At 51.4% G+C, this 19,077-nt stretch overlaps 1 protein-coding gene across 3 annotated transcripts; it reads left to right on the top strand.

Annotated features, from left to right (window-relative positions):
- The first annotated feature begins 6,800 nt into the window (after positions 1–6,800).
- On the top strand, positions 6,801–19,075 carry MATK (megakaryocyte-associated tyrosine kinase). 3 transcript variants are annotated; one of them, XM_064637628.1, is made up of 14 exons: positions 6,801–7,049; positions 7,192–7,224; positions 14,441–14,497; positions 14,707–14,820; positions 14,973–15,088; positions 15,416–15,635; positions 16,572–16,665; positions 16,766–16,831; positions 16,983–17,082; positions 17,169–17,253; positions 17,431–17,504; positions 17,600–17,795; positions 18,161–18,247; positions 18,359–19,075. In XM_064637628.1, the coding sequence occupies exons 2-14, from the start codon at positions 7,192–7,194 to the stop codon at positions 18,539–18,541; spliced, it is 1,425 nt and encodes a 474-aa protein (XP_064493698.1). In that variant the 5' UTR covers positions 6,801–7,049; the 3' UTR covers positions 18,542–19,075. The 3 variants fall into 3 exon arrangements, with proteins under 3 accessions (XP_064493698.1, XP_064493701.1, XP_064493699.1); XM_064637631.1 differs by lacking the exon at positions 7,192–7,224 and having other exon boundaries at positions 6,803–7,049; XM_064637629.1 differs by lacking the exons at positions 6,801–7,049; positions 7,192–7,224 and adding an exon at positions 11,644–11,954.
- The last annotated feature ends 2 nt before the right edge of the window (positions 19,076–19,077 follow it).

The following is a 19,077-nucleotide window of genomic DNA, read 5'->3' as shown; positions in this document are numbered from 1 at the left end:
TGCTTCCTGTCAGAGTTCAGTTCTCACAAACAGGTTGTGTTTAATGCACGTTCTGCAGGAAATCTGACGGATGGGGCTTGGAGCAGCCCGGGCTGGTGGAAGGTGTCCTTGCCCATGGCAGGGGGTGGAATGAGATGGGCTTTAAGGTCCCTTCCAGCCCAAACTGTTCCACGATGGATGTGGCATCAGTGCCATGGTTTAGTAACCGCAGTGGGGTTGGATCAAGGGTTGGACTTGATGATCTCGGATGTCCCTTCCAACCCAGCTGATTCTGTGATTCTGTGATGATTCTGCAATAATCATGTCTCCAAATGGAATTTGAAGTACCTGGAATGCATAAGCAGTATTTTTCCATATCTATTCATTGGGAGAATATGATGAGATGAGTTGTGAATTATAAATATTCTTCATTAATTCCTTGAAATTATGCTAGATCAGGTGATATTTGTGTAGCACTGACTCCGAGAAATTAAATCGTTACAGAATTAGTATTTCACCTTTTTAATGGGCGATGTACTTTAGATTACTCCATCACTGATTTATTTTTGGTTGGGGGAGGGCAGGGAGGGGAAATTTCAATGGGTCCATTGTTTGAGGGACTCTAAAAATACGTTCCTCAACATGTGTATGTATTGAAAACATGGTACAATATATATATATTTGTAACTAAAATTGCTGGATTTGTCCTGTTGAGAAAGCAAGAAGTGCTAAAAACTGGCTCACATTTAACCCTCGCTCTTTTCTTCTGCTATTTATTTTAGTTATGAGAAAAGCTTTCTTCTCCAGATAAAATGCAAATATTTTGATGATAAATGCAGTTTTCTGGAATGAATGTGTGCTGCTTCAGGCTTTTCAGTTACTCAGCTTTCTTTATCTTCACCTGAATTCTTGCGATTTTTGTTAAATAAAACCTCCTGTTTTGAGAAGAAATATGTATTGATGTGCTAAACATCTCCTAACTCGGTTGATCTGAAAGTATGGCAGTGCATCTTCTGGGATGCCTTCAGTCCTGCAACTGGTTATTGGTGTGTCCTCTGATGCCTGGAACCAGAGCCAGCCATGCCCCTGGAGGAGTGCGTGGAACCCACCCGACTGTGAGAACAAAACTCGAGGGGGGATTTTCCCAGTTTGCCAGCTGACTGACAGCTGCTTGTTGTGCTGGGAGAAAAGAGAGATCTGCTCCTTAAAGGGCCGTTTGCAAAGAGCTACAACGGCTCACAGGAATTTGCTTAACCCGGGAGAAACCACATGTAAAAGTGCGGGTGTTTCCGAGCCAGCAGGTGTGTGCCTGGAACTGCCCTGCTCCTCTGAACGTTGCTCTGTGTTCACTGTGATGCTCAGCCTGTCCCTTGCTGAAAACTGAAATGTCAAACAGGTTGGGGCAAAAGGGCCTTTAGTTCCTCGTTCTTTGTGAGGTCAGTGCATCCAGCCAAGCACGTGTGCCCGTGTGGTCACCTGCTCTGACCCAGCTACGTCAGGGGTGCTCTGCAGGCAGCAAAGAGCTGATCCTGTGTGTTTGGACATATGGAGTCACAGAATCACAGAATGTCCTGAGTTGGAAGGGACCTACAGGGATCATCCAGTCCAGCTCCTGGCCCTGCACAGACACCCCAACAATCCCACCCTGTCCCTCAGAGCGTTGTCCAAACCCTCCTGGAGCTCTGGCAGCCTTGGGGCCGTGCCCACTGCCCTGGGGAGCCTGGGCAGTGCCCCAGCACCCTGTGGGGGAAGAACCTTTCCCTGAGATCCATCCTAACCCCCCTGGCACAGCTTCATGCCATATGTAACCCTTGCAGCCAAGACTGGACTGGCTGTACAAGAAGCCTGAAATGAGCAGGTTCTGTGTGTGTGCTTGCAGTAGTGATGTCAGATGAAGTTAAAAAGTTCACAAAATGTTCACAGCGACTTGAAACCATGAGAATTAGGGGGGAGAGAATGGAGCAGTGAGGACCCCCCAGGAACAGAATGCAATGGAGAGCCCCCAGGAACAGAACACCAGAACTCCCTATTACGTTGACAATTGTTCAAACAGATTCATATAGAAACTGTAATTGAGTAGAAGGTTAAAAAATAACTTGGTGGTAGATGATACGATAAAAATATAACCTCAAGTTACCTCAGTTTATTATAATGCTAAAAAATACACCTCCAGGGAAATTTGTCTGTGTAAAACAGAGTGTAATGAACTGGATCAAGACACCACATGCACGTTAAGAATTATGTGATAGAAGCATGAGTGCCCAGTCCCCTGTTTCTGTGTCATTTTTCTGTGTTACCTTTTTGTAACAAGCCTGTGCTCATTTCCCAGGTGTGCCAGCTGTGTGAGGGGCCTGGCACCCTGCTCTGCAGCAGGGTGATAAAATGCAGTGGCTCGACTCAGTGTGTGGATTGGCTCTTGCACACAAGGTGACAGAGCCCTGCTCTGGGGACACCAGCAGTGCAAGGCAGTGAAGGAGAAATTCATCAAACTGTTAGTGCTTGTGAGCTCTTTATACATTGCAGGTTTGAATGTGGCTCCAAAGGGTGTGTTTTTTGTTTTTAATCTGAGTGTTTCAGGGAAATTTTCCATTTATGTTCAAAGGAGGTTTAGTGTTTTAATAGAAAAACAGTCCCTTCATTGAAAGGGGGATGAATATGTCGCCCTGTTTGATTGCAGACGTACCAGGAGCACTCAGAGTGACAAAAGCCCAACAAGAAAGACGCTGTTCAGCAGACAGGAAACTGAGGAAACAGGAGCCCTGCAGGATGCAAACCAGCCTCAATGTGTGCTCTGTGAGGGCTCTGCACTGGAGCAGGTGCACACACAACGTATCCGGGGAGCTGTGGAAGGTGGGACAGGTCTGAAGTGTTACAAACACCACAGGGCTTGTTTATCTTCTAGAAGCGTGGACAGCAAGGAGAAGATCTTTCAGAAACATTTCTGAAATAAAAACTCTGAGAGAAGTATATGCTGCAGGTCAGTTCACTGCAATGAACGAGCTCTGGAGATAAACTGGTGTGATCTGAGTGTGGTGTTCAGCTTTGCCAAATGTTCCTCCCCTGAAGCTGTCATCTAAACCACTGTGAAACCATTTCACAAAGGTTTTCTCTCACATTTTTCTCAAAACTCACGTTGAAGTGATGTTACAGTTAACAAGGAAATAACTTTATCACTTCAGAAAAACCCGACAACCTAAACAGAGCAGAATCAAACCTCAGGTGTGTTTCTTAAAATATTTCTGAAAATTATTTCACAATTGGCTTTGACTGTTCAAGTCAATGTCTCTAAAAGGTTATTGTGCAAGTGTTCACTCATCTTTGGACATTGTACTTCAGGTCTTCTCTAAGTTATGGCTTTGAAAATATCTGAACACAAGAATTGTGAATTTTTTGGTGTGGTCTGGGAAGAAGATTATGAACTTCCAAGAGATCACTGTGTGGTCATTCAGAGTTGTCTTTACTGCAGTATTTTCCAGTGTCTGCTTTTATACCAGAGTATTTATTTCAAGGTGTCAGTACTTACTCCTCACTCTTAGAGGGACTTCAGCAAGTCTGTTTTGTCTGTGGGACCAGCCGTGCATTTGCAGTTACACTGCAGTTCTTTGCAGTTTGTTGAGCCTGGAAATGTGGTTTCAATAGAAGTTCAGAAGCTGAATTCCGAGAACTGCTCAGAGAGAAGAGATGAAGGTGGAGAGGAGGAGGCAGTGTGAGCTATAACCTCTTCAGAAACATTCTGGAATATTGAAGGCATCTGGTGTGTGCCATCATAGGGATGTTCGTGTCAGTTTGTCATAAGAAGCTTAAAATCTTTCAGGCCTAACTACAGCTTTGTAGTTGATATAACTATAATCAAAGAAATAACCACAGTTAACTTTGTATTTGCAGAGTACAAAGATTCTAGGAGAGTCTTGAATTGCCTTTTGTTTTGAAAGACGTCTTACCATTGGAAAAACTTGGAATCTCAATGGTTTGGGTTGGAAGGGACCTTAAAGCACATCCAGTTCCATCCTGTGCCATGGGCAGGGACACCTTCCACTAGCCCAGGTTGCTCCAAGCCCCATCCAACCTGGCCTTGGACACTTCCAGGGATGGGGCAGCCACAGCTGCTCTGGGAAACCTGGGACAGCCCCTCCCCACCCTCACAGGGAGGAATTTCTTCCCAATATCCCATCTAACCCTGCCCTGTGTCAGTGGGAAGCCATTCCCCCTTGTCCTGTCCCTCCATCCCTTGTCCCAAGTCCCTCTCCAGCTCTCCTGGAGCCCCTTTAGGCCCTGCAAGGGGCTCTCAGGTCTCCCTGGAGCCTTCCCTTCTCCAGGTGAACACACTCCCCCCCATCTTTGCAGAGATCCCAACTTTGCCAGGCCTTTTTAGCAGTCCCTGTTGGACACTGAGGCAGGCTGAGTACCAGACAGAAGCTCAGGCAGAAGCTTTTGCTTAACAAAGCAAAGCTTTTAGCAAAGGCATTGCTTCAGTGTTTTGTTCGAGATGCAAATGTCAGTAATAATTTTAATCCACTGCTGCCAGCTGCTCCAATAATTGCTCTAATGTCAAGGAATAGCACAAATGGGGGAAGATTTCATGGTGACAAACAGCTGACAGTTGTATGAAGGATTTTTAACTTAAATGCTATTAAGGATGTCCTTCTAAATAGTAAAGAATTGGGCTACTGAGCCAGTTTTCTTCATTCACAGACTGCTAAAATAGAGGAAAGAAGCAGCAAACTTGTGGCAAGAAGGTGACAAAACCAGAAGCAGAACTACAACTGTCTCTGAAAATATACCTGGAGGGCTGCTGGGTAAAGAGCCTGTTTGACATGACTGTGTGGGAGAGGTTGACACTTTCCTTCCAGATAAGTTGCTGTGGGAGGCTTTTGATTTCAGACATAATCATCAGGATTTTTAACTTTTTTTGCAACATTATGTTTTCTACATACTTGATCTCGTTGTTGAACTTACTCCATGCTGGTTTATTTCCTGCACAATTACCTTGCTCTGATTTTTCAAATACACACTTACAGGCTTGCATGCAGGGATTTGTATTAGTCAGGCTTTTTTTCCTTTGGGTAAATACTGTTTTCAATGCTGTGACAGGCAATGAAGGCATTGAGATTATTTCCATTGCTATTACTCTGTGAATTCCTGAGAATGTTACTTGGCTTTCAGTTATGAAATTGTACATGAAGATTTGAAATTTAAATTACATGTTCAGGTAAAGCATTTCCAGTGAAATCAGATTTTGTTCTTCCCATTCTCACTACAAGCAAAAGCAGATAAAAAGAAGAAAAAAACCAAGTGCAAGTATTATTTATGCCTGGAAAACACCTGTGATAACACAGGCAGGTGATTGACTTGTACCAGGAAGGGGTGATAATCTTGAAGGGAACATGCCTGAGTGCACTATGGACTCAAAAAAAAGAGCTGCTGTAGGAATTTATTTGCTAGATGATTGCTACTCCTTATGAGCTTTAAAATTCAGACATGTCCATCGTGGTGACAAACCTGGCCACTCTTTGTGAGTGACTTGTGTCCCAGTTAAATCTCCCTGCAGGGTTTTCAAGTGCCTCTCTCTAGACCCCTTTGCAGCTTCAGTGGATGTTGTGTTTCCTTCCTGTCTTACATCGCGGCGTAACGTGGGTGGGAGCTTTGAAAATAGCTGAGGGACATTACCCAACATTTGTGAGGAATAAGGACATGCACCTTGAGAAAGTACACTCTGGTGAGAAATCCCTGCTGTTGCTGCCGTGGGTGGTTATCCTGAACGACGGGCTTTGTGTTCCACACTGGAAACTGTGGGATAAAATATCCAACTGTAAGCTCTGAGTGCAGCTGCAATGGGTTTGTGTTTAGTATTCAGAGAGTAGTGCCAGAATCCTACAACAACAACAACAAAAAATGTGACAGGAGATAGGGAATAAACTTCTCCTCCTGCCATCAAAGTGCAGCAGGTGAGTGGTGGGAAAATGCCAGCGAACAACAGAAACATCCCCCGAAGACTCAGCCTAAGTGACAGAGGTGATATATTCAGCTCTTTGTGTGCTTGTGAGGGGGAATTTCTTGTATGATTACTGCCCTTGAGGAGATTACCCAGCAGCTGCAAAACCCTGTGTGTGCTCAGTTGTCTGAGATCTCTCACATTTTTGGAAAGAAGCTCTGAACTCATTCATTTGGCACTCACCCCCAGGAAGCTCTGCCACCAGGAGCAGGTCACAGGGTTGTTTTGTTGGGGGTGTGTGTCTGTTTTGATGGTAAAAGAGCAAAGATAATTTCATACCTGACTATTTATGTGATAAAAATTACCACAGAAGTGGGTACATTCCTGGTGGTTTGACAACTTGTGAGAAGGCAATCTAGGAATTAATTTCAAAGTGCTGCAAACCCCAAGGCAGAATCCCAAGGATGGGCAAATGTGCAGAGAAGCAGCGAGATTTGGCTAAAGGTAGAGCAGGTTTGTTTGGTTTTTCACTTCTAACATGACACTCCAGAGACAATGGGACTTTTTGTAGACAAGGCTTTAAAAGAAGAATCCGGGGAGACTTTCAAGCCTCTTCCAGTGCCTCCAGGAGAGCTGGAGAGGGACTTGGGACAAGGGATGGAGGGACAGGGCAAGGGGGAATGGCTTCCCACTCCCAGAGGGCAGGGTTAGATGGGACATTGGGAAGAAATTCTTCCCTGTGAGGGTGGTGAGCCCCTGGCACAGGTTTCCCAGAGAATCTGTGGCTGCCCCATCCCTGGAAGTGCCCAAGGCCAGGTTAGATGGGGCTTGGAGCAATGTGGGATAGTGGAAGGTGTCCCTGCCCATGGCAGGGGTGGAACGAAATGATCTTTTAAGGTCCCTTCCAACCTAAACCATTCTGGGATTCTGAGATTCTGTGGATTTGTCAGAGCTGTATTTCCAGCCCCAGGCACTCCCACTTGACTTCTATGAAGCTCACAAATTGCTTTTCGGAACACTCACAGTCGTTATTTATAGAAAAGCTTTTAAGGGAAGTCTCAGATGCTATAACTGTGGGCTCATTCTGGAGGCTCTAATGATCTAAGCTCGATCAGCTTGTCACATTTTCTTACTTCAGGTAAAGCAAGATTCCAGAATTACTTAAATGGTTTTTAAACTTTATTTTTAATTCTTTGCCTGCTGTTGTTTGCTGTTAAAAACCTGACTGCAATATATTTATTTTCGTGATGCATTTTCTTTCTCATCTTTTGCATTGTCAGATGAACCTGGACTGCAAGATCCCTGTTAGGAAGGTAAGTTGAATGCTTTAGAGACTGTGAGTTGCCAGGAACTCTTTACTATAGAAGGAGAAAATCTCCCCTATGAGGGTGGGGAGGCCCTGGCACAGGTTGCCCAGAGCAGCTGTGGCTGCCCCATCCCTGGAAGTGTCCAAGGCCAGGTTGGACAGGGCTTGGAGCCACCTGGGCTAGTGGAAGGTGTCCCTGCCCATGGCAGGGGGTGGGATGAGGTGAGCTTTAAGGACCCTCCCAACCCAAACCATTCTGGGATTCTGTGAATCTTTAATGAAATGATGTCACAGCCCACGCCCAGGTAGCAAAGGGCAGTTAATACCAGTTTGGTGAATGTTCCCAGCAGTGCAATACTGCAATTAATGCTTTTAATCTACTGAGAGATGTTGTTTGCATTTTATTTATTGTTATATTTCTATCATTAGTAACACCAGCAATTGAGTTGATGTTGCTCAGATTTAAATAAAGAGATTCATCAAAGTGAGTGAAGCTTAGAATCATATAAAACCCCGAGCTGGAAGGAACCCACAAGAATCATTGAGTCCAACTCCTGGCCCTGCACAGACACCCCAACAATCCCCCCCTGTCCCTCAGAGCGTTGTCCAAACCCTCCTGGAGCTCTGGCAGCCTTGGGGCCATGCCCACTGCCCTGGGGAGCCTGGGCAGTGCCCCAGCACCCTGTGGGGGAAGAACCTTTCCCTGAGATCCATCCCAACCCCCCAGACAGAAGGGACCTGGTTAATTTGGTTCTCCCATCACAGAGACAACACGAGGTGGGAGTATCCCACTGACTGAGAGTCCCGTTGTCTATAAATGAAATGCTCCTTGTTTCTGTGTGCCTTTGACTCCTCTCTCCCATTTTTTATTGCCTATGTGGAAAGCCACAGAACTTATTGTAGCACATAAAATTGTGCAGTGCATGACTCAAGTTCTTTCCCAGCCTGTTTGCTCAGTCACTCCTGGTTTGATATGCAGTAAGAAAGGTCATTTACACATAATTACTTCTTTCTCATTAACAGCTACAGTTTGCCTGACTCTGCAATGAGAGCATTGACTTTCTTGATCAATACCGAATAAGCAAAGATCAAAATCCTACAGTTACTCGAGTTAAATATGATGAAAGAGAACCCAGTATGAGAATAAATTAAAATTGCTGTAACCAGTCTTGCCTGAAACCTCTGTGGCTCAGGACAGAAGGTTGATTATGAAGGCTTCAACTTGAACACCAAATTCTTGATTTTGTATTTTCCAAGGAGCTGGCTACCTTAGCTTTAGGTGAAGGTTTGCAGTATAAGCTTAATTTCTGTGTATGGTGTAGTGGTGGTGATGATATTCTAAATAATTTTAAATGCCACCTTCCATAGTCTGTGTGGGAGGAACTGCAGATTTCTGTATGTTCCCTTCATAAAGCTGCCTTCATTTCAGTCAGGTTGTTACCATTTTATCTCCTCCTTCTCCTGGCATGTTTGAAAAGTGCTGGCTTAGAGAAAAACAAACAAATAAACAGATGAAACATAAACAGGGGACTTGGGATCTTCCAATACACACAATAAAAAGAGACAAGAGACAGGTAGAAGAGCAGAGGGTGAAGGAGGTGGAAAATAGGACAAAAAAGAAGGTGCTGCCTAATAATGACACTGTGTGTATTAAATAATGTTCATATGATTCTAATTTATCCTATAAAGAGGTCCTGGGTTAGTCTGATATCTTACATTTAAAATAACTTATCCTTAAAATAGTGCACTGTAGGTAGTTTTACTGTGCTATTATTTTCCAAAATTGTACAATTTAGGAGGGTGGAACCAGGTGTGGCTCGGTCTGTTCTCCCGGGTAACAAGTGACAAGACAAGAGGGAATGGCCTCAAGTTATGCCAGGGGAGGTTTAAGTTGGATATTAGGGCAAATTTCTTCACAGAAGGGGTTGTCAGGCCCTGGCACAGGCTGCCCAGGGCAGTGGTAGAGTCACCATCCCTGGCAGTGTTCAGACACTGTGTGGATGTGGCACTTGGGGACATGTTTTAGTGGTGAACATGGTGCTGGGCTGATGGTTGGACTTGATGATCTTGGAGGTCTTTTCCAACCTCAGCAGTTCTGAGATTCTGTGATTCCATAATCACTACAGAAATTGCACTGTTGTGTAAGAGTCAAGTTGCCTGTAGCAACAGTTCCTTTCCTTCTCTTATGTCTCCTTCCCCTCCCACTCCTTGCTACAGAAGAAACTCTTTCCACAGCAAAACAGGTAGACAGATATATTAAAGAAAAAAAAGAAATAAATCCCTCCCCTCAGTATCATGTGTGTTCTTTACACATTTTCTTTATAATTTTAGATTTCTGCCCTCAGACTGGGGGCATTTCCAGCCTGCCCTGAAGTGCCTGAAACTGCCCCATTTTGTTGTGTGGGTTTGGGGTTTATCCCCCACTCTGTGGAGCAGGGATCCTGTGTTTGGGGGTGCTGTTTGGGAGCAGTGATGGGCAGTGTGTACTTAGAAACGGAGCCACTTCCTTTTTGGTGTTTTTGAGCAAAGTTGACCAAGCAAATGTGTGAAGGACCGGCTGTAACGTGGCTTTGGTGCTGCCACGAGTACGTGGGAAAAGAGTGCAGAGGAGAGAAGCAGAGCAGAACACTTTGGTTGTCGTGTGTGACGCTGCCAGTCAGTGAGGGAATTGCCACAGGCTTCAGCTTTGTGTGTCTGCTGAAGGCTGGGAGAGCTGGGGGGGTTCAGCCTGGAGAAGAGAAGGCTCTGGGGACACCTTCGAGCCCCTTTCACTGCCTCCAGGAGAGCTGGAGAGCGACTTCAAACAAGGGCCTGGAGGGACAGGACACAGGGAATGGCTTCCCACTGACACAGGGCAGGGTTAGATGGGATATTGGGGAGAAATTTTTCCCTGTGAGGGTGGGGAGGCCCTGGCACAGGTTGCCCAGAGCAGCTGTGGCTGCCCCATCCCTGGAAGTGTCCAAGCCAGGTTGGACAGGGCTTGGAGTAACCTGTTCTACTGGAAGATGTCCCTGCCCATGGCAGAGGAGGTTGGAAACAAGATAATCTTTAAGATCTCTTCCAATCCAAACCGTTCTGGGATTTTGTGATTCTTCCTTTAAAGTTCATTTTCAAATCCCTCTTCACATTCCTTGAGGCTTTTTGGAATATTTTGAGCGGCTTTTTAGAACTTACTGAGGAACATTATTTCTGTGTTGCCTATTGTCAAATGAAGCTGTTTCTTCTTTAAGTACATTTCTGGGGGGTGTTGAGCAGGTTCTGTTTAAATATTCTGGGATGAAGGTCGTGAGCCATACAAAAATATGTATTTGCAGAGGGATGCATTTCAGCGCTTCCGTAGGTGATTACAGGGATCCATTGTTTTATAGCATCACAGAATCCCAGAATGCCAGCTCCCACAAGTGGGAATCTCTGCTGGCCATGCAGCAGGACAGGGAAAGCCCGTTTATTATGTCTGAGCAGGTTGTTCCATCTGTGTGATGCCAAGTTCTCTGGCCCGTGGTCACGTCTGTGACAACGACCGGATGTGGCAAAACCCTGAAGTAGGAAACGTTTGTCACAGGGATTCCTGCACAGACCCTGTGAGCGCAGCAGGGCCGTAAGGGGGAACTTGGGTGTTTATTCTCCAGCCTAAACAGACCAAGTACCGAAGGATCCAGCCCTAGAAATACAGGGGATAATGCAAGGAGTGCTCCTGGGGAAACCTGTCCCAAGAATCCTGTGGACAGACTGGTGTCAACTTGCTTGGGCAAGTTGTTTGTAGATGGAAAAGTATGGAGCTGAAAGCACTGGCTAGTTTGGATTAGTTTTCTTCTACGCTGCCTTGCCCTTGAGTTGCCACAGTGTTTTCTGGAGGCTTAAACACCATTGCATTAAAAACAAAACAAAAAAATACACCCCAAAAAACCCCCAAGACCCCTGGATGAAGTCTGGTGTTTCTCCTTTTTCACCATCTTGCTCAGAATGCCGGAAATGCTGAACATCAGTGCAGAAGTGGTGTCTGGTTTTCTGGCTGGGATGATGAGCTGTGGAGGCGGCTGCGGATGCTGCAGGGTACAGATAAGCTGCTGCCCTTTGGCAGTGGAGCTCAGTTAAAGGTCTCTCTGCCACTGCCCATCCCAGCCTGAGATGCATCTGAGTTATCACCTCCTGTGGAACAGAGAGGGGTGGCCCTGCTCTTGGATCAGCCTCCCCTGGGGCTCACAGAAGTCCATGCTGAGACAGGATTAGACTTGGGAATCCCTGGTCCCAGCTCTTCCTCTCCTGAGTCCCAGCCACCGTGGGCACCCACTACGTGGTCGCTGCTCTGGCCAAGCCACCAGTGGTGAGAGTGACTGTCCCTGTGTGCAGAGGGGATCAGGAGCTCTGTGAGTGCCACACGGTGCCGCAGGGGACAGGATCTGGAGAGCTCCAGCTCCCTTCCAGCAGGGGTGTGTGCATGTGCTCTCAAAGGGCAGAAAGTTGCTCTAAGTGTTGTCAAATAATGAGTCATCTGTGATGGAGTTTGAGGGCACGGGCGGCGCTAGGGCCGCTGTGACGCTGCTCCGCAGCCTCCCCAGCAGAGAAATCAGGAAATTGGGCAGCGGCTCTTTCTGAGAGCTGCCCTTGAACGCAGAGCTTGGCCCTCCGTAGGAAAGAGGATCTGCCCTCCAGCAGTTCAGCAATCCAACTCCAGGCTTAGCTGTGAGCTACCCCAGACATTGCTGCCCCGTGGCCCCACATGGCCACTGCTGAGAGGTAAGAACGAGGGTCCGAGAGGTGCCGAGAGCAGGTGACACGTCCTTGTGTCCCCTCTGTCAGCAGGGAGGGGCAGGCGCGGTGTTGAGTGTTAAGGGCGTGGAGGGCAGTGGGGAAATGCCCAGGTGTCACCCGTTTTCCAGCAGAGGAGCTGTACCTGTCCTTTGTCCGAGTGGCACTGGGGGCAGCCGGGTGTTTGTGAAACAGCTCCGTGGTGTCTGCTTCAGAGGGGGGTGCACAGTGTGTCTGGTTCCCATCGTGGGGCAGGGCAGAGGTGCAGCCTCTCAGTGTGGTGTCCCCTCCTGTCACAGTGCTGTCGGGTCTGGCAGCTTCTCAGCCAGGGACTCTGTGCACTGAAAACAAGCCTGAGCTCTCCAGTTCAGGGTCAGGATGGCTCCACCAAACCCCACCACGTTTCTGTGCATCTTATCCTCTTTGCAAATGCTCAGGTTAACTGATTAATAGAAGTACAGAACGGCCCCAAAACACAGAAGGGAGCAAATATCTTCTCCCAGGCTTTCTGCCCACACCCCCAGCTCGTGGGACCGCTTATTCCAGTGATGGGAACCTCATCAATCCAAGACCTCCAGGCACATACAGCTGCTTTAGGACAAGTGTCACCAGGAGGGAGGTGATTCACTGCTGTCCCTGCCGGTGCCTGGGTGAGGCACTGGCTGGTCTCCAGGCTCTGCCAGCTGCAGTGTCCATGTGTGTGTCCAGCACCCCAAGCCACTGTCTGCACACAGGGGCAAGACTGAGCAAACAGTTACTGCTTTTCACCAGAAATTTCTGTACTGGAGAAGCAGGAAATGAAGGACCAACTGTCAGAGCTGCCATCAGCCCTCCTGGCTCAGCTAGCAGGTCCCTCCCTGGAGCAGGGTGTACCATGGTGAGGGGTATAGAGAGGACCCTGTTCTGAACCTCTGTGCCTGTAAGGTCCTCACCCTCCTGGAAGTGAGCTGAGCTGCACCCAGTCACGTCAGCCTTTGGCTGTGCCTGCTGGGGAGCAAGGCATGGAGCCTTCACATCCCTGACTTCACCAAGATGACACGTGTGTCATGGGGGGGCTGCAGGGTGAGGGGGTGGCAGTGCTGGCTGATGGTGCTTCTGGTACAGTCAAAACTGCTGCCTTCTAATATTAACCTGTAGCAGCTGCAATTGCCCCTGTGTTGTTGTTGTGGGTAGGGACTGGCACAGTCAGACAGAGCTCAGAGCCACATTGTCACAGGGATGAGTTCACCACTGGTGATGCAGAGGGGTGACCATGATTCACCCTCCATAAGAGGAACAGAGAAAAGTCATCTCTGCTCCGAGGAGCTCATCTCACAGCGTGGGCAGCAGGTGAGGGGGGATTCTGACCCTCTGCCCCACTCAGGTGAGACCCACCCTGCAGAGCTGCCTCCAGGCACCAGCATCAAGAGGTTGTGGAGCTGTTGGAGCGAGTCCAGAGGAGGCCCCAGAGATGCTCCAAGGGCTGGAGCCCCTCTGCTCTGGAGCCAGGCTGGGAGAGCTGGGGGGTTCACCTGGAGAAAAGAAGGCTCCAGGGAGACCTGAGAGCCCCTTGCAGGGCCTAAAGGGGCTCCAGAAGAGCTGGAGAGGGGCTTGGGACAAAGGCCTGGAGTGAATGGCTTCCCACTGCCAGAGAGCAGGGTTAGATGGGATATTGGGAAGAAATTCTTGGCTGTGAGGGTGGTGAGGCCCTGGCACAGGTTGCCCAGAGCAGCTGTGGCTGCCCCATCCCTGGAATTGTTCAGGTTGGATGGGGCTTGGAGCAACCTGGGCTAGTGGAAGGTGTCCCTGCCCATGGCAGGGTGTTTGGAAACAAGATGAGCTTTAAGATCCCTTCCAACCCAAACCATTCTGGGGGTCTGTGATCCTCCCAAGGAGGTGACACTGCAGTGACAGACTCCAGGAGGAGAAGACCCACAATTTTGAATTGCAGAGCTGTCACATGCACCCCAGCATGACCAGCTGGTAGCAAGGGGAACACAGGGACCTTGTGCAATCCTCCCACAGTCAGTGGGTGTGACAGTGCCACCTGAGCCCAGCCTGGCCTGTCAGTGTCCCCGCTGTGGAGAGCAGCCCCCACACAAGCCTGCTGCATCCCACATCTGCAGGGTCACAGCCGGCCCCTCTCATGGCCCTGATGACTTGGAGGCCCTGAAAGAGGAGGTGAAAGAGCAAGTTCCTGCTAAAACTGCATTGCTTCCCCCACAGCTGCAGTGCTGGGCTCCTGTCATGCCAGTAGCAGAGAGCAGGAGAGCTGGGTCCTGCTCCCTCCCGTGTGTGGGACAGGAGTGTCCCTGGGACACAGCTGGCACGGGCAGGGTTTGCAGCCTGCTCTGAGCCTTTCCTGCACCCCGTGGTGCAGGGCTGTGTGACAGACGGGGGCTGCACTGGCCAGAGGAGTCTGTGGGGCAGCGGTGGTGGCCTGGGATGGGCCAGCTCAACCCCATCCCTCCACAGCCCTCTGGTTTCTTCTGCAGGTGGCAGCAGGAGAGGACGGGGAGTCCCTGATGCGCGGACGGTTGGCCATGTCCGGGGTGAGTGGGGCTGCACGTGGGCACCAGCAGTTCCTGCTGACATCGGGGTGACATCTGCCCCCAGGACCGTGGGGTCAGGAGGACCAGTGCCCAGTGCCCCTGGTCCTCAGCCAGGGTTTCAGATGGTCCTTGGGGCTGGCCCTGGTGGCTGTGGGAGGCAGAGGGGTCCAGCTCTCGCTGTCCCTGCTGACACTGCCATCCCTTTGCAGAAGCACTGGCCCCCCGGGACCCAGTGTGTCACCAAGCATGACCACACCAAGCCCAAGCCCCGAGAACTTGCCTTCCACAAGGGAGATGTGGTCACCATCATCGAGGCTGTGGAGGTGAGACCGATGGGTGCTCAGGGACACACTGTCCTGGGAGGGCATGGCAGGAATGGGACCACAGTGCCATCAGCTGAGCTGCCAGAGCCAGTCCCCCGCTTCCAGTGGGATCCCCCCTTCCTTCCCTTGCTCTGAGACCCTCTCTCCCCCAGGGCAAAGGCTGGTACCATGCCAGACACAACGAGACAGGGCAGGAGGGGCTGCTGGCGGCCAGTGCGCTGCGGGAGCGCGGTGCCATCCGCGTGGACCCCAAACTCAGCCTCATGCCGTGAGTACAGCTGGGGGGGCGGGTCTGGGGGGCCCAGCTGAGCCCCCGGGAGCTGCAACAGCAGATGAGTCCAGCATGTTTCCCCCCATCCAGGTTTTTGGGGGGGCAGCTGGGGGCAGAGCAGCCTGCAGTCATGCTCTGGCAATGGAGGGATTTGCTGAGGCCAGTACCTGGCTTTAAAGACCCCTAGTTGTGCCCACCCACCTTGGATGGACATCACGGAGAGGGGTTTCATGCAGGGGGGTCTGCATAGCCTTGGCAGGGGCTCTGCTGGCCCTGGGGAGAGCCCAGTGGCACAGCCCCCCTCCCCAACGGCCCTTCCCTCAGCTGGTTCCACGGGAAGATCTCGGGGGTGGAGGCGGTGCAGGAGCTGCAGCCCCCCGAGGACGGGCTGTTCCTGGTGCGGGAGTCTGTGCGGCACCCCGGGGACTACGTGCTGTGCGTGAGCTTCGGCAGGGAGGTGATCCACTACCGCGTGGTGCACGAGGGGAACACGCTCAGCATCGACAGCCAGCAGTACTTCTCCAACCTCATCGACATGATCGAGGTGAGACTCCCCATCCCTGGGCAGGGAGTCCCACCGGTGCCAGATGAGGGCAAGAACCTCGTGGGGTCACAGGGATTTGTGGCAGATCGCTGCCCTGCTCTGCGTGGTTTCTGTTGGTCTTTGTTGCCTGGTGCAATTCTCCATCCCTGTCAAAGGCTCCTGGTTCCCACTTGGTTTGGGGTGCAATGGGCAGATCCAGGATGCCCAAGGTGATGTCTCTGCAAACCAGCCATGCCAGCTGCAGCCCCAGTCCCCTGCCAAAGGACCACATTCCCCTCATCCCTGCTTATTCAGTGCTTCACACAGCAGGAAGATCCTGGTGGCCTCTGCCTCCCGTGGACTTTGAGGCATTTTAACATGTCTCTCTACCCTCTCAGCTGCTGACCTCACAAGTTCTCAGGCTGTCACTTGAGCTCTCGCCCCTCCGCCAAGTTCTTGCTTGAGGTCCATCTTCACCCTATCTCAGAGCTTCTGCCCTTCTCCTCTCTAGGGGGTTGCACTCTCATTTTTTGTCGTTTAGACACAACTTCTGCTTTTGAGTGGGTCCTTTGCCCTCTCAGGTGCCCCAGCCATGCTCTGAAACTGCAAAGGCCATCCTGTCCCATCCCACCCTACTGCTTCCACTCCCTTTGTTTCTGCAAACTGCCCTCAGCTGCTGCAGCACCCACTGGAGGTTCAACCCCACCAGTAGCTTCCCATATCCCCTGTGGTCCATCCTGGTGTTCCTGTGGCTGTGCCCAGGGGGGAGCAGGGCTGAGACATGGGCTGCAAATCACAGGGCTGGGAGAAACACAGTGCCAAAGGGGCTCGGGGCCCTCGAGGGTGGTGGTGGTGGTGGTGGGGTCCCATGGACCATCCCAGAGCTGTTCCCTGGATTCACACCCCGAGCATGAGGGTAAGAGCTGGCATCACCTCCACCTGTTCATCTCTTGGCAGCACTACATGAAGGAGCAGGGAGCCATCTGCACCAAGCTGGTGAAGCCCAAACCGAAAACAGGGATGAAGTCGGCTGAGAAGGAGTTGGCCAAAGGTAGGGGATGGTGGGAGAGGGTCATTGTCCAAGTTTTGGGGACAAGGCAACATGGCCCCACTGGTGGTCCCTGCTAACCTGCCCTTGTGCCTGTGCCCAGCTGGGTGGTTACTGAACCTGAAGCACCTCACACTGGGAGACTGCATCGGGAAAGGCGAGTTTGGAGGTAGGTTTGGATGGGGTTGGAGGGTCCCTGGCTGTGAGTTTCCCCAGATGGCACTCCCTGACACCCCTCCCCATCCCATGGCTTGAGAGGCTCAGCCAGGGGTGCAGAAGGTCAGGTGTGGGGCTCAGCCTGATCCCCCATCCCCTCCCAGATGTCCTGCAGGGAGAGTACATGGGACAGAAGGTGGCTGTGAAGAACATCAAGTGCGATGTGACCGCCCAGGCCTTCCTCACTGAAACGGCTGCCATGACGTGAGAGCCCCACTGCTGTATGACCCAGCCCCGCCCCGTGGCCTGGGGACGAGGCAACCCCTTGACTCGGATCCTCTCCATTCCAGGAAGGTCCAGCACAGAAACCTGGTGTGTTTGCTGGGTGTGATCCTGCACAACGGGCTCTACATTGTCATGGAGTTCATGAGCAAGGTGAGAGCACCCGGCTGCTCTTCAGCCAGCGGGACCCATCACTGCTCAGATTTGGGGACAAAACCCCTGGTTAGGGGCTGAGTCATATGGATGCTGGGCACTGCAGCCTCTGCAGGAGGTAAAGTCTCCCAACAGCCCCATCCTGTTGGTCCTTATTCATTTATCCTCCCCTGTCAGGGCAACCTGGTGAACTTCCTGCGCACGCGGGGCCGGGCGCTCGTCCCAACCCAGCAGCTCCTCCTTTTCGCCCTGTAAGTCCATCTCCCTCCCTCCGGGCTGGGGACTGCTCTGCATCCCTCGGGACAAGCCCATGGTGACATGGCTCTGTCTCACTTGGCTGTGGCAGGGATGTGGCTCAGGGCATGGACTACCTGGAGTCCAAGAAGCTGGTGCACCGGGACCTGGCTGCCCGCAACATCCTCATCTCCGAGGAGAACGTGGCCAAAGTGAGTGACTTTGGCTTGGCCCAGGTCAACCCCAAGGGCACGGACACCACGTTGCTCCCTGTGAAGTGGACGGCGCCAGAGGCCCTGAAACACAACGTGAGCAACAGCGGGAAGGAAGGGGGGCCACAGGGTCCTTTCAAGACATCTCACCCTCTTAGGTCCCCCCTGTTCCTCCCCCCGCCTGCCAACCCATCCCTGCCTCACAGTGGCTTCTGACACGTCAGCTCTGCATCTCCCAGAATTCTGCCTCTGTCCTGACCAGCCCTTGCCCTGGGGTGCAGCAGGAACTGGGGCAGCTCCAGTGGGATCTGGCAGGATGACAGGAGTGGGGGGGGTGGTCACACCCTGGGGAGCTGGGGCAGCAAGGGGCAGGCACCATCCCCTGTCCTGCCCTTGGGAAACAGTGGGGACCCAGCGCAGCCCCCGACTGGGCTCAGCCTCCCCCCTTCCTCCCACCACAGAAATTCTCCTCCAAGTCAGATGTGTGGAGCTACGGGATCCTCCTGTGGGAAACCTTCTCCTTCGGACGGGCACCTTACCCCAAGATGGTGAGTGCTGTGCCAGGGGACACCCCACTGGCACCAATGGGATGGGGACATCCCACTGTCCCCTGGCCAGGGCAGGGCAGGGGGTCCCAGCCAGCTTCTCCATCCTGCCAGACCCTGAAGGAGGTGACAGAGCTGCTGGAGCAGGGGTACCGCATGGACCCCCCCGAGGGCTGCCCGCCCACCGTCTACGCCCTGATGAAGAGCTGCTGGGAGATGGAGCCAGGCAAGCGTCCGTCCTTCAAGAAACTCACAGAGAAGCTGCAAAAGGAGCTGAAGCACCTCAGGGACGTTTAACCCCTGTCCTGCTACCGGGGCCCGGGACCTGAAGCCCCCCAGACCCACTGGGGTTGGGAGTGGCATGGCAGTGGGGGCCAGGAGTGGGGTAGCCTGTAGTGCCACTCTCACTCAGTGGAGATGGGGCAGCAGCTGGGAGGGGTCTCATCTCCCCTGGGACACCCAACAACAAGGCAACAGCCTCCCTCCACCCTGGCACAGTCCTTCTTCCCACCACACAGCCCAGAGAAGGTTCCCGTGGGATCAGTCTCTCCTGACCCATCGAGGTGGGGATTGCAGCCCCCATGGGGGCCATGCCCCACACACCCCCTGTGCTCAGCCCCAGTAGTGGTTGCTGCACATGGGGTCCCTTCGAGCTGCGAATCCCAGGGATGGGAGACAAGACTGGACATCTCCACTCACTGGAGGATGAAACCCCAACCCTGACGCAGTCCTGCTCCAGCCTCCTGGCCCAGCATGGGGATGCCAGCACAGCCAGCTAAACCACACGGATTTGGGCTTTTTGATTAAACCAAAGAAATTAGTTCAACATCATC

This window comes from Pseudopipra pipra, chromosome 27 (assembly GCF_036250125.1).
Source record: "Pseudopipra pipra isolate bDixPip1 chromosome 27, bDixPip1.hap1, whole genome shotgun sequence".
Lineage (NCBI taxonomy): Eukaryota > Metazoa > Chordata > Aves > Passeriformes > Pipridae > Pseudopipra > Pseudopipra pipra.
This window is presented reverse-complemented; position numbering and strand designations above follow the sequence as displayed.

Coding starts and splice junctions, on each gene's coding strand:
- MATK (XM_064637628.1), top strand. CDS start 7,192: ATGAACCTGGACTGCAAGATCCCTGTTAGGAAG. Junction 7,225..14,440: donor GCAAGATCCCTGTTAGGAAG/GTAAGTTGAATG, acceptor TTTCTTCTGCAG/GTGGCAGCAGGAGAGGACGG. Junction 15,636..16,571: donor ACCTCATCGACATGATCGAG/GTGAGACTCCCC, acceptor ATCTCTTGGCAG/CACTACATGAAGGAGCAGGG.